The sequence below is a fragment of the Sipha flava genome, unplaced genomic scaffold (genome assembly GCF_003268045.1).
Source record: "Sipha flava isolate LNK unplaced genomic scaffold, YSA_version1 36_pilon_pilon, whole genome shotgun sequence".
Lineage (NCBI taxonomy): Eukaryota > Metazoa > Arthropoda > Insecta > Hemiptera > Aphididae > Sipha > Sipha flava.
This window is the reverse complement of record NW_020273076.1, coordinates 3971472-3986322: the sequence shown is the minus strand read 5'-3', so window position 1 is coordinate 3986322 and position 14851 is coordinate 3971472. Positions and strand designations below refer to the sequence as shown.

The 14851-nt window shown below is 34.6% G+C and overlaps 1 protein-coding gene across 1 annotated transcript; it reads left to right on the top strand.

Annotated features, from left to right (window-relative positions):
- Window positions 1-2820: 2820 nt before the first annotated feature.
- Window positions 2821-13212, top strand: LOC112688046 (noggin-2-like). Its single transcript, XM_025561066.1, has 4 exons — window positions 2821-2939; window positions 6528-6830; window positions 12075-12373; window positions 12756-13212. The coding sequence occupies exons 2-4, from the start codon at window positions 6585-6587 to the stop codon at window positions 12967-12969; spliced, it is 759 nt and encodes a 252-aa protein (XP_025416851.1). The 5' UTR covers window positions 2821-2939; window positions 6528-6584; the 3' UTR covers window positions 12970-13212.
- The last annotated feature ends 1639 nt before the right edge of the window (window positions 13213-14851 follow it).

Below are 14851 nucleotides of genomic sequence, written 5' to 3'. Positions count from 1 at the left end.
AACGGTGCTAATGAACCAGTGTCCTTGTTCATTGTTTTGAGAACTTCGATGTTTATAATCCGGGCAGTCCAAGGTATCTTCAACATTCATCTACATAACCATAACTCAAATGCTTCTTGTTTCTTCGTGAGAGCCAGACTTCCACACCATAGAGCAGCGTATAGAACACATAGCATCTTATGTGTCTCGTTCTTGTTTCAAGAGATCACTTAAGACTCTTAAAGATTGGTCTCATTGTGTAAGATTTTGTTCTCGCTTTTATAAGCGCAATAAGGCGAGAACTAAGCATAGTCCCCCGAATATTTATCTATCTTCCACATAATAGGTACAGGTACAAATTAAAAAATAAGATTCATTTATTCACTACAAATAGTGTAATGAATAAACGAATATAATTTTATTAGTATTATTCTTAGTCATTTTTAACACATCAACGTTTATAAACTGTTAAACATTTTCCGTTATCTGCAAGTAAAATACAAGACTTTTTTTTTCGTCGGTACCATTTTTAAAACTTCACGGTAAAATTAAACGTGGTCAATTCGTTGAGAAAAATATTTAGTGTTTATTTTAGAATTTTTCAAATTACCTGATAGTTGACGAGTTAATTAAAAAAATTTAAAGAATTTTGAATATATGTTTAGGTTATGTTGAAATGAATTCTGGTTCATCAACTTATGAACCTTAAACTAGTAGTGTATATATATATATATATATATGAATAACTTGTATATAAATAATGCAAATACTGTCGTACATCAACGCAAAATATTACATAATGCGCATTATAATAATTATACGCGTGTAAAATAATCGGTTAGTCATTCGTCGATGATTATATTGTAAACCATAGACGCGACGATCACGACTATTCGCGCACAAATATCTACCAAATGTTAGGTACTTTTTGTGAAATATCCGCAACAGTTATGCGCGCACGATTATCGTCGACCATAATGGGTCCCGGTAATATTATTGCGTAAACTGCGTGTGAGCGCACAAGCACCATAAGTAACCGGCAGGTAACCGTGCATGTCTCCTACAGGTGTGATGGATATTCATTAATAGAGCTCGGATTTAAAACTTTGAATCACTTACTTTAAATAAGCACTTAAAATCATACGAATATGCTCTAAAAAATAGCCAAAAATGTCCTTAAAAAATGCATTTTACCACAAAAATGACCTTTAAAATGACATAATTTTTTTTATTTTGGGCATTATTTAATACATTAAATTCACATTCACACGTAATACGAGCAACGTCTGCGAGGTAATACGAACTAGCTAATTATTTTTTATTTGACCAAATACTGGTGACGTTCCATAGTCAATAATAAATTAAGATTTAATAAATCTAATAAATTTTAAATTTGATTTAATAAATCAATTTTAATAAATTAAGATAAAAACTGAATCGAAAAAAATTTTTATTTAATAAAGATTGACAATGTATTTGAAAAAACCCGATAGACCTACTTAAATATCAAGAAAATAATTTGTCTTTTGATTTGATTTTGAATACGATAAATTTGTTTAGTATATCGAACAAATATGCATTAAAAACCAAAAAAAATGACCCAATAATACTAAAAATGCTCTAAAAATGTCGAAATATACAAAAAAAGGCAAAATAAAATTTGTAGTTTTAAAACCCTCGTTACATGAAACGAATTATCTTCTTAGAGAGCATTGTGTATGATCAACCAAAAAAATATGCACTTTGCATTGAAATCCGGGCCCTGTTCATTAGTTAAGCGCGTACATTGTGCACCGTAATCGTTCGACACGCGTTCGTCATCCCGCGTGAGTTCGTAGTGACGAGAGTACGGTTCGCGGCGACCGTGAGAACGAAAGACCGCAGGATAAAAGTGCACTCGCGGAGAGCGCACCGATAAACTAACGACCGTACTTCTCGTCACCGTGCGGTTTTTTTCAAAATATTAAGTTGTCGTGTCAAAACAAAACGATTTGACAATGAAGAAATTACACGGACGTTCGGACAATTCATATATTGTTCGATAAATCATTAATCTTCTGTGCTCGGCGCGCGAAGATGTTAATTTTTTTTTCTTTTTTCCCACTCACCGCACCGGACCGCCTGAGTTCAGTTTTTTTCACTGGTAAATCCTACAACGTTATTATTTCTACACACCCGTTTCGCCCGGAAGGTCACTCGGTCATCGTTATACGTGCAAAAGAAATCGGTTCGGCAATGTTCGCCGTTTAGCCGTAATGCGAACATTTTTCTGCGATTCGCGTACTGAATCATTTGGAGAGTTCTACTACTGTACAGATAGATAACAATATCGAGTAAAGTTTGATGATCGACTAGACGTGTAGGAATTTATTTTTTCGATTTAAAACAGCGTTAAAAAAAAAAAAAAATTAATCGCCGCGAGTGCAATGTATTTTTTTTTTTATCCTCTATGGTTTCCGTACAGAGTATACTGACTGAAACCGCTTATCGACGGTCGACGACGATGTTGATCGAAAACGAACGAAAGTGATTGACAAAAGAAATGTGAAACACGGATGCGCTTATGCACGTTCACATGTATTATACATATTAATCATAAACGTACATTTGAAAAAAAATACACGAAAAAACCATTTGGTTTCTGTTATCAAACGGAATTCGATGGCATTGTAAAAAAAAAAAAATAATAACAAGTCCGCACATTGCATCGTATTGCATGTACGTAAAACTGTTTCAAAGGTACAACGCGTGTTTTTCGTTTGTCGAACACAAACGCGCGTGACAGTCGTTTACACACGCTACCCGTGGTTACAATAATGTAAGGGTCCGAAACTGTTTAGAGACGAGGTGGGGAATTAGGATATGTTCGGGACGTCGAACTGTCTGTCGAACAGTTTTACGTTAACCTGCTCGGAACAAGACTGGTATTGTACTCTTCGCTGCGCAGCGCATCGTGTCGGGTAAGTGAATTGTATTTTCGTTCATTATTCAGCGGTAGACTAATAATATAATAGTGAGAGCGGCGAACAGACTAACTCGCGTTTTGTAGACGAAACGTAGGCGTAGTGTATTTTCCCCCGATTCCAGACGAAATGCGCCACATGGCGTTTTATTTTTCGTTATATTTTTTTTCTCGCTTTAAAACAGTCACCGAGTTCAGATATAATGTATACACGCAGAGATGGGCAACGAGACCGGACGCGTGTACAACAATAATAATACTAATAATAACCGTGCGTTAATTGTGTTCGATCGCCCCCGCTGATCGGCCGCGCGCGCGTCGTCTCGTAATACTCGAGCGTTTTGGTGCAACACAGCGATTATAATAGGGACTGCTGTTTACGAACGCGGTGCCGTCGAGAAGAGATTTGTCCGGAGCAACGGGTCGGCCTGTGAAATATTACCGTACTCGCGCACTCCATCCGAATGCTTGTGGGACCCACTCGAGAGAACGCCTAACCTTCGCCATCTCGTAATATATTATCACCGTCGGTATGAGAATACGTAAGTTACGCACCTCGGAGACGAACGTGTCGCGACGTCTGCGGATGCGCGTGAGTAACGAAAGTGCAAAGTCACAAGTGATATAAGCGTATCGAAACGTTACACGAATGACGATCGCATTCTTGTACCAAATATATATGTACGTAAATCGAATCCTTCTCGCCTGCGTACAAGGTGGGACACGGCGTCGTCTGCGTTGTTACGGCTCGTTCGCGTAGGCAACGGCTAAAACTGACCGGCTTCACGTACCCTGTACATCTTGTTGTGTGCGCTACACACGCTTGCACGTGGCCACTTACGCGATGCGATCACGAATACGATCCGTCGCGGAATCTCTGTTTTACGCGACGGTTCACGAGTTCAGTCATTTGTCTACCCCTCTTCGTCTATTTGTGCACCGCAACCGGTCGGCCGTAGCGCGTAAAGAATTTTCGACGCACGCATAAAATAATACGTGTACTAACGCGCACGAGTCTATGTGTCTGTGTATGCGTGTGCGTGTGCGTGTGTGTGCACGTGTAATATTTTTTATACGGTTAACACCGAGAGAAAAAAAAACCCCCCCAAACAATCCGAAAATATCGAAACGAGAAGAAAAAATAAGAATTTCTTAGTGTATTTTTCAAAGAATTCGCCAGATGTGAAAAACGATAGACGTTTGTGGTCTGAAAAAAAAAAGGAAAAGAAAAAAACTCGAAACGCGTCTCTCCCATTGTACAGTTATAACAAGAGCGCGCAGACTTTCTGACCCATCTGCAGTAACAACGCGGTCGACCGGTAAATTCAGTCATATGTGTACGACATACAATATTTTATTATTTTATATCGCTTCCCCTTTCTTTTTTTTTTTTTTTTCAAATTGTTTGGCCGTAGGTGTAATATAACCAAAACAACTCTACGGCAAGTCGCGTCGTTTTATTTTCACACGAGAAGAAAAATGCGAGGCGATTTCACGAGTTTCTGGTACTCCGCTCGAATGCGATTGAATTATTATCTCTCGTGCCCGATAAACGTCGAGTTTGCAGGAATCCGAAGTATCTCTCAGTTCGGACACGTCGTCAACAATAATACCTTCGGGCGTATATATATTGTAGGTATGACATAGTATCGACTTGGAGGGCCGTAAAACCAATACCGTTTGTTCGGCAGACATTGTTAGGAGGGACCCGTTCTGCAAATCACCAGTACGTAGAACGGATGTAATAATAACCGAGAACGTGCGCGTACGGTGCCCCGAAATACAAACGATTTCTACGGTCACGGAGGGCAGATGCACTGGCATCGCGCACAGAACGATGCCGCCAGGAAAAAAGGATCGACCTTGGCGGAAATAGAATGTCCGAAATTAAAACAACAACATGACGAAATGGTGAATTCCATGTGGTCCTCGACGTGAATACAACAGTGCGTTGGATCGGCTTGAAAACGTTACGGAAGGGATCGACTGCGGATATTATGAGTTGTGTACGATACGTTCGGCCGATAGCTGTGCCGCGGCCCGGGGGTCAGGAGGTCCGCGGAAACCGTTCGAATGGTTTTTGAAAATATTTCCAAAAAGAAAAACACGACGGAACGTAATCGTTTCTACACAGTGCTATTATTGTTATTATTATTACCATTATTCTCGTGTGCAGGGTCGGTATTTCTCTCGGAACTAAGAGGTGGCAGCGGCGACACATCACCGCGTCGTCGACATGACGGTGTTAACCCGCATTCCTTCGTGGTTTTCTCACTCCCTCTATTTTCCTCCTCCTTCTTTCGCTCTCTCTCTCTCTCTCTCTCTCTTTCTCTCTCTCTCCCCCTCTCCCTCTCTCTTTCGTTCGGATTCTTTCTCTTCGTTTTCGACTCTCTATACCTTAGCTCGAAATGTACTCACACAAACAGAACATATATACATGTATGTATTGTAAATTGTATGTACACACACACACACACACACACACACACACCACTATTTCCATAACAATTTCAAACGATTTTCTACACTCATTCCGTCGCTGACCTCTCTTATTATATTATTATGTGTACCATATTATAGTGACATAGTACGCGTACCTGTATATAATAATAACTGGCCAGCGTCCCCCCGCCCCGAATCGTTCCATCGAGCAACGTACGTATATATTACATTGTTGTATTGCACGTTGCGTTGACGGAATCCTGCGCGCACCGGAATTTAAGTATTTTAAGTTATTCTATTTTATCTATCGTAAACGAATCCTTAGCGAGATTTACATGCATCGATAAAAGTTAATCAGATTATATGTTAAAATAACAGAACTAAAAAAAAAAAAGAAAATATGTGTGTGTATAAAATTACAATATTTAAGTTGAACAACAAAGGATGGACGTAATTCGCCTTAGCGATTCGTTAACCAATAAAATTAATGTCATGTGGGTTATAAACTGTAATGGAGGAACGACTTACGCGTCAGGGTACCTTAAGGCTTAAAACATTATAACAATGATAAGAGTGTACATATATAGGTGCATGAGTGCATGTCTTGCAACTACACTATATATGCTTACTTATGGATATGTACTAGGTTTGTAATTAATTAATATTTATTACGCTACAGGTATCTAAATGCACGTATACAGAGTGTTATATTTGAACGTGTAGATTCGTAAAATGCATATTGTTTTTTTGTAAACGAATCTTAGCAGACATCATTGTTTTTAGGCGTTTTAGCTTTCTTTATCATTTAATTGAACTTAGAACTCAATACAGGTCATTTAACGTACATATGTTATTACGAATTTAATTTTTAGTATTTTTTTTTTATGTCGTTACAAATTTTGTGGTCGTAATTTGCAATTTAAACAAAGTTTCTCTGTGGAAAAAAAAATTAATTACCATTTAATATTACGAGAGAGTCATACGACACAAGTTATTTAAAATGTCGATGGTATTTATTAAAAAAAAAAAAAAATAGCAATACAATTCATTTTTCGTGGACAGAAAATTAATATCAATTGAAAACGAACGACTTAGTTGCTGTTTACAACAGCCATTATTGAACACCAGAACACTCGTTCCGCAGGTACCCATACGAATATATCTACTACATGCATATAGACGGAGAGCTCCAAGGGACATTATGCGTTTCGACGTCGGAATCTTGGTGAACATCCTGACGGCGGCGGCAATCGGTCTGTCGATCGTGTTCGACCGGCCGGCGGCCGTACGGGCAGCGTTGCCGTCCAAGAAAGCCGAGTCGTTTAGCGTGTGGTTCCACGCGGAGCCCAACCAACCCCGGAAAAAAGACATGAAGCCCGTCAAGCTCAACAGGCTCATCGGGTCGGATTACAATGAGATGTGGATGAGCAAAACGCCGATAATAGCGGTAAGTATTCGCATACATTACATTAATCTTGACGAGTTGGCGTAAGAACCCGCCGGTGATCGTTAAATATTGCATTTCGAACAGATCCATAGTGAATATGCTCCGGTTGAAAAATATTATTCCCATGAAGCCCACACCCTGCAGTCTGCAGTTAAAATGGCATAAACACACGATAACACAACGTGATCGCTATCGCGCGCATCATAACATCATCATTACGCTATATCGATTTCATAATAATAATAATCAAAATCGGTTTTTTTTGTTTTTTTATTTTCATTTTCGTTTGTATCGTTTTTAACGTTTTATTTTCTCATTCTGCTGAACACGCGTCTCTGTAAAAAAAAAACGAACCGTTCGTAAGCGTTTCAACGGGAATTATTAGCCTCGAATATGTGCCGTGATCTCGTGTCGTGTACACAGAATATACAAACCTATACCGTATGGTAGTACATGTTATATATATATAATACAGCACGGCGTGTAGGTACAAAGCACATGTCATATATTTTGAGTGTGTACGTTTGTGTATTTATTGTCTCGCACAATGACTCAAAGAATTTCGATAAACTCCAAAAGATCCGTTACGGCTGCTGCAGGTTTCATTGAATTTTATTTTTCATTATGTTTTCACTGAGCAGCACTAGTCCCTGCTGTATACTACGTCCTGTCCCAAAATACATTACACATATACGTATATATATATATATATCTTTGGCTTGGTGCAAGAACGGTCAATTATGACAATGTTCAGGAATAAATACATTAAATCGGCCAATTTTTAATGTATACGTAACATTTTTAAATTTAATGTAAGATATCAAAAAATGTTACTTAATTTAATTGGGTTTTAATGTTAGGCTAATTTTGTGTTTAACTTTAATAAGATTATCTCAATAATCTCAATTACGTCAAAATGAGCGATAGATTATTGACGAATTTCGTTAGTTTTGTTATGAATTATAAATTCTTGCCGTATGGATCATAAAGCATTTTATGTATTGTTGACATATGTCCCACTTTTCCTTTGTCAAATACTGATGTAATAACTACATGCACTTGTTCTGCATTTGTCCGCAATACCTTCCTGGAATCAGTGGCGTATCCAGAGGTGGGGTTAAGGGGCTACAATCTCTCTCAAAATTGTTTTGACCATTTTATATATTTTATAGGTCATACTACACATTACACATACGTTACTTATACTACAGTATACTATGAAAATTGTCTGACAAAAGTGCTTTTTTTATGAATTTTAAATATTTATCATATTATTTTATATTTTTAAAAATTTACAAAATATATACATAATTTTTCATACTGGCCTTACACTCGAAATTATATTATTTATAAATCATTGCAGATTTATCATCAAATATGGCCGCACATCATATCGATGACAGAATTTATTTGTGGTTAGGAAAATCATAAACTGTAATTTTCTTAACTTTCCGTTTCTCCCCAATAATAACAGTACTTATATGTATAGTATCCATGATACCTAGATAATAAAATTTCTGTCAATGCCAATTCACATTTCAAAAATCTTCGGTCAGCCATCTTACGTGTAGTTGTAACTTAAAAGCACTCGTTTTATTTATATTTGTGTGATTTAATCTGCATGACTATATTGTTTTTGCAAATATTGCAACGTATACTAATTAATAATTTATAATCATGAGTAAAATCTCTTAAAATAATATTTCAAATTTCTTTTCTTCGAAATCAATACAAAGTTCTAAAAAAGAAAAATAATATGACGACCAAAGTGTTGTTTTTAAAAAAATTTTGTAACCAACTAATTAATTTAGTTCGGAATTGGTAGTGTCTAATTTACTAGAAATAAATCAACCAAGCAATACAACAAATCTGATCAATTCTACTTTTGATGAAACACAAGATATTTTTTTCTATATTGGCAAACGGGTAAGCAGTTTTACTTTTTTCTGTAAATAATACATATATAGTTACTTAATTATTCAAAATCTATAGTCACAGTACCTATTATATAAAATAATTTAACAAAATTACGAAAATGTTATGTAATGGTAAAATAAATATAAAATTATTAATATTTTCAGTTGTCTCATGATTAAAAAACAACAGTCTTGGGCAGGGTTTGGGTTCCTTCATCAAATTATGAACTTCCAAAAAGTAAAAAAAATCTAAAATTTTAGGTAACGTGGACCTATGCATTTTCTGGCTTCTTTATTCAAAACTACATGATGGTGCTTTTTGTTTAACATGTGTTTTATTTCCTCCTTCAGATGGCATAGGCAAAGGTATTCATAAGTTTACAGGAAAATTAGTTGTAGAAAAGTTTGATAGTTGGAAAAAAGCTAAAGATTCATTCAAAGATCACAACAATTATCATTATCACAAATTAAGCGAAATAAAATTTGATTACTATTTTGCAATTAAAAATAAAATATTTGAACAAATTAATATTCAAATCAATGAAGCATTAAAAAAAGAAATAATAGAAAATCGAAATAATCTTCGCCCGATAGTAAAAACTATTTTATTTTGCGATCAGCAAGAAATATCTTTAAAAGGACATAGATATTCGAGACTAATTTCATTATATAAAGATGAAAATTGTAAAAAAAATAATCAAGGAAATTTTATAGTGCTTATTCGGTTGATCGCGTTCTACAAATCATTTAGAAATGTCTCATAAAAATGCTTCATACCTTAGCCCTTTGATTCAAAATGAAATTAATTAATATATAATACGTTAATTTTAAAGCAATTGGTTGATAATGTAAATAAAACTAAGAGGTTTACTATTTTGGTTGATGAAACAACAGATATTTCCAATAAATAACAAATGTCGTTATGTGTCCGTTATGTTTATGATAAAACCATTCGAGAAGAATTTTTACAATTTATAGAAATTCATGATATGTCTGGAAAAGGATTGGCCGGTATGGGGTATGGGGCAAGTTCTATGAGTGGTAGATACAATGGCGTACAAAAGTATATTCGTGATGAGCATCCTGGAGCTTGTATACTTGCATTGTTTAAATTTAGCTCTGACTTTTAATTGCGAAATTCTTGAGATTAGAAATTGTATGAGCACTATTCAAAGTATAAATAATTTTTTTGGCTATCCAAAAAGAAAAAAAGGAATTAAAATTGTCTAATTTTTCATTTTACTAATCGTTTTAAATTAAAAAATCTATGTGCTACCCGGTGGGTTAACCGCCATGATGTAGTAATTTTATTTTAAAAACTTCAACCAGCCATTATACATGATTTAACATGTATAATATATGTATAACATTTAACATTTAAAATTACACAGTAGATAGATGCAGATACTGCTAGTTCAGAAAATCACCTAATTATTGCAATAAAACAGTATAATTTTCAAACTGCTTTGCTGATATTAGTTGAAATACTTTCTATTAGTTTTCCTCTTAGTCAATTTTTACAAAAATAATTTCTCGACTTAGAAACTGCCTTAGAAGCTGCTATCACTGTTCAACAAAATAATCAACGTATTAGGGAAAATTGTGATGATGAATGTCAAAACATTTTTATTTTCGATCGAAACTATTTGTAAACAATTTGAAATAACTATGAGCTTGACACGTCAAAATAAACACCAAAATATATTGATTCAATATAGTGTCAGAAAATCTGAAATTTTTTTATAAAATAGCTATCAATTTTCGTTCCATTTTTGGGCAATTATTTGGAGCAATTAAACGATCGATTTTTAGCACAAAAGTCTATTTTGAGTAACTTTGGGTGCATTGACCCAAAAAAAAAAAAAATATATTTAAACAGTTAGTTGAAACATACCAAGAAATAATAAATTAATGTACCGATTCTTACATAAATGATAATATTTTAAATGGAGGATTAAACTTACAGTAGACAAGCCTTTCTGCAGCTAATGAAGAAAAAATAAATTTCATTGATCTTTATTTTTCTATAAATCCAGAAGTATATCAAATTATATCAAAACTTCTTCAAATTGTTGTAATACTACCGATATCGAATGCAACAGGAGAACGATCATTCTCGACAGTACGCTGTTTAAAAACCTATTTAAGAAATTCTACTATTCAAAACTATTTGAATGTTTTAGCCTTAATGAATATCCATCATGACATTAAAGTGACTACTAATGACATCATCAATGAATTGGCAAAAACATCCACAAGAAAACTTAAAATAAATTAATAAATATAACAAAAATTAATATTTTTGTAAAATAAAGTCTTGACTGTTTATTTCACTAAATAAATTAAGAAATTACCTACATACCATGTTAATTTAATATTTTTATAGTATGTGTAAATTATATATATATATTGTATATTCGGGTAGAAGTAATGCTTCTGCAATATCCACCCGGTTCACGATTTATACCAGGAAATAAATAAAGCGTATACAAATATAGATAGTGAATTTGTGTAATCACCCCCAACTCTCCCTCAAAAAAAAAGATCCTGGATATGCCACTGCCTTGAAGTGAGTGCATTTTTTTTCGGTTAATATTTAAAAACAAGTGTAATATTTTATAAATTATTAGCAATTTAAATTTAAATGTGTATACAATCATTTATTTATTACAAAAATTGATGTCTTATTTTATTTTTGTATTAACAAACCAAAAAGGTAAAGGCATTCTAGCGTGGGGAGTGCCCACGTGAACACAACTCTGATATTTCAACGTACCGTAAATGTAAAATAATACATCCGTTTTAGCTTCTTGTCGAAGATCAAAAGATATTGATTTTATGTCTGTTTTTATTGTTTCTTTTAACGTATGTGTCCGGACACTTTCCATAGATAATATCTTAACGATTTCGTCTGATTTTTATGGTTCGATTTGTTGTATATATATATTTATGCACACATAAAACCGTTCGTAAGCAATGGTCTTTGTTACCTATTCAAGAATTCACTTTGAAATTTCACACTACGAGTAATGAAATGAATCACGAAAACTATCACAAATTATTTCCAAAGAATTAGATGATATTTAAACTATTATTCTATACATATTATTATACGATTGGTAGAGTTGACATAGCTGACGACCATAAAGTGCAGGATACATAAATTTTAGTTTTAAGTATGTGTTCCTGTTGAACTTCCCCAAAATAATCGTATCAAAATCATTAAACGATTGTATAACATACGCATTGTTATCGTTGACGAGTATATAAAGGGAGGCAACGGATTGTAATTATTTGGTTTTTTTTTTTCATTTATTCCGATGCGCAGGCAGCGGAAAACGATACGGGTGCGTTCAATGACAGGTCGAAGACGATAAGACCAGACAACCTCGAACTTCCGGAACAACTTCCTGTGCAATACCAAGAGATGATGCGCACGTGGTTGGTGAACAGAGGCTCGTGTCCAGTCGAATACGTGTGGATTGACTTGGGAAAGTCATTTTGGCCAAGATGGATAAAAAAGGGTAGATGTGGTCGATCTGAAATGATGAGTTGCAGTTGGCCGCCCGGCATGTCATGCATGCCCTCGTCCATCAGAGTCCTTAACCTGTTGCGATGGCACTGTTGGTAAGTAACCGCCATGAACGCAGTGCGGAACACATTTTTTTCTTTTCTTTTTTTTTTTCTGGGCATTTAACTGTGAGGAAAATAATAAGGATTGTATTTACATATTTTATTATGGTAGAATTATATTACACTGATAAAAATAATGATAGATATAGCGGAAATTGAAATCAAACGGTACTCCTTACGTTTGAAAACCGTAAATTCTCGTGGGACCGTACACACAATCATGCAATAACAATGAATCCATAGTCACTTATAACTGCAAAGCGTTCACATCATCGAGCCGATGTTTTTTCTCGAGTCTTTTACAAAACGTTTTACAAGTTATCCAGCAGGTGAACTGGTCTCATTGTTATCATTAAGAATCGCACGTTGTTTTCAGGTTGAAAAACAGGAAAAATAAAAGAAAACAGCGGGGTAAGAAAATGATGGAATCAGTGGTTGACGACGAGACAACCGGACGAGCGCAGAGAGGCAGGAGATCGAGCAATAGAAAACAAAAGAAGAAGGATAACAAGTTCAGATGTCTTTGGATCAAAGTACCGTATCCGGTGACCGAAGACTGTACGTGCTCGTGTAGAAAATTCGACGAATAGTCTTTACAGCATACACACACACACACACACACACACACACACATATAAATATATATTTACCTCGAAAACATGTCATTATACCTATACGAGTTGAATGAATCGTTTAGTGTTACGTTCTTGAATAAAACTGTAAGTACATTAAAATAATGCTAAATGCAGTATTGGCATTATTAACTCGTTATCAGTACTATACATTTGTATCGATAACACTATTGTAAAATAGATTTTTTTTTTTAAAAATTACATGGTTTTTATAATTAAAATTTGATTAAAAATAAATATATATAAATTATGATAAAAAAAATATAAAATAAAATATACGATAAATAATCTATTAAATTAACTTTTATGTACTTTAATTTACCTGCTAATTAAATAACATAATTAGGTATATAATCATTAATTACAAACATATGATCGATACTTTTCTTGATTATTACACACTTAACAAGAGTCGAAAATGAAATTATAGAAACTAGTGATAAGAGACTAGTTTCTATAATTTTGTATAGAATTTAGCGGCCGAAGGGGACCAAGGGGTGACCAAGACAAATTTAGACGATGCCGTGGCCCGCTCAGGCTCCCCTGGCACCGCCATTGCTATTATTTTTTTTTTCGTGTCAGGCCACTTAACATTTATAAAATATAAATCATTAAGTTAAAAATTAAAAATTAAAAAATATTAATAAGTTATAACTAGTCAACATCAATTATATAAACAAAATAAAATAAAACATAAATAGTAAACATTTGCCATTGCTATTGTAATAGTCAAGTGAAACACATCACGTTTGTTTTTCATTACTATATTTCATGTGAATACATTTGACTGGATATAAAGTGACCGACGTCGTAAGCTGGTGTCTTGCAGCAACGCTCATTCGTGTTCATAGTACGTGCTCGAGAAATACCCGCGACCTGAAGCAACTGACCCATAGTATATTTTAATACAGCGGTTCCCAACCCCCATGGGCCACGGCCCCACAAGTGGTAAGGATGGTACTGGGCCGTGAACCATATTATATGAACATTAATTACATTTATTTTTAAAATATTTAATATCAGCAAGTGAAGAAGATTCGTTGATTGAACTTTCATGTGATCAGACTCTAAAATCATTCTTTAAAACTACACCATTATTACCATTCTAATTAAATATTCGGCAAGAATTTCCAACAATCTCTAAAATCGCGCTTAGAAACTTGATGGGTAACCTTTCGACAACCTGTGTGTCTGTGTAAACGAGCTTTTTCTACTTTAATTTTTTTTAAACTGAATTTGAATTTTGAAAGTGATTTAAGGCTAAAACTTTTCAGTTTCAATCCGGATATTGATTCTCTCGTGGGGAAAAATCAAAAATCACATTAAATTATTTAATTCTTGAATAATTTGGTTCAATAGTTTTTTTTTTTTTATAAACATTTGTTTTTTAATAAATAAATTATGATATAACTGACGTATATGCACATTATACATATATAACTATTGATGGGTCTCAAAGATTTTCTACAAAATTGGTGGTCCGCACTACTAAAAGGGTTTGGAACCGCTGTTTTAATATACAAAGTACGTGACACTAGTGCCCCCCAGTGATAATTGAATGCTACCTAGTGGCGGGTGATCGTGCCACTGACCAACACGTTCCCATAACGACCGTAGTGACAGGTGTTGATTTCCCTGTACGTAGAAGAACTATGAAAACTTCGATGGTAAACAATTCGATTGAAGTGCCACTCACTGAAAATTACTTAAAATATGTTCTTAACTGCTCCTCCCCCCCCCCCAGTTGCCTCTGGGGTAACTGCGCCAATGGTCTGTTATTAACAATATGTTTCGTCGTTCGAACCGTCTCTCGAAATCCGTGTGAAGGTGTAACTATCCA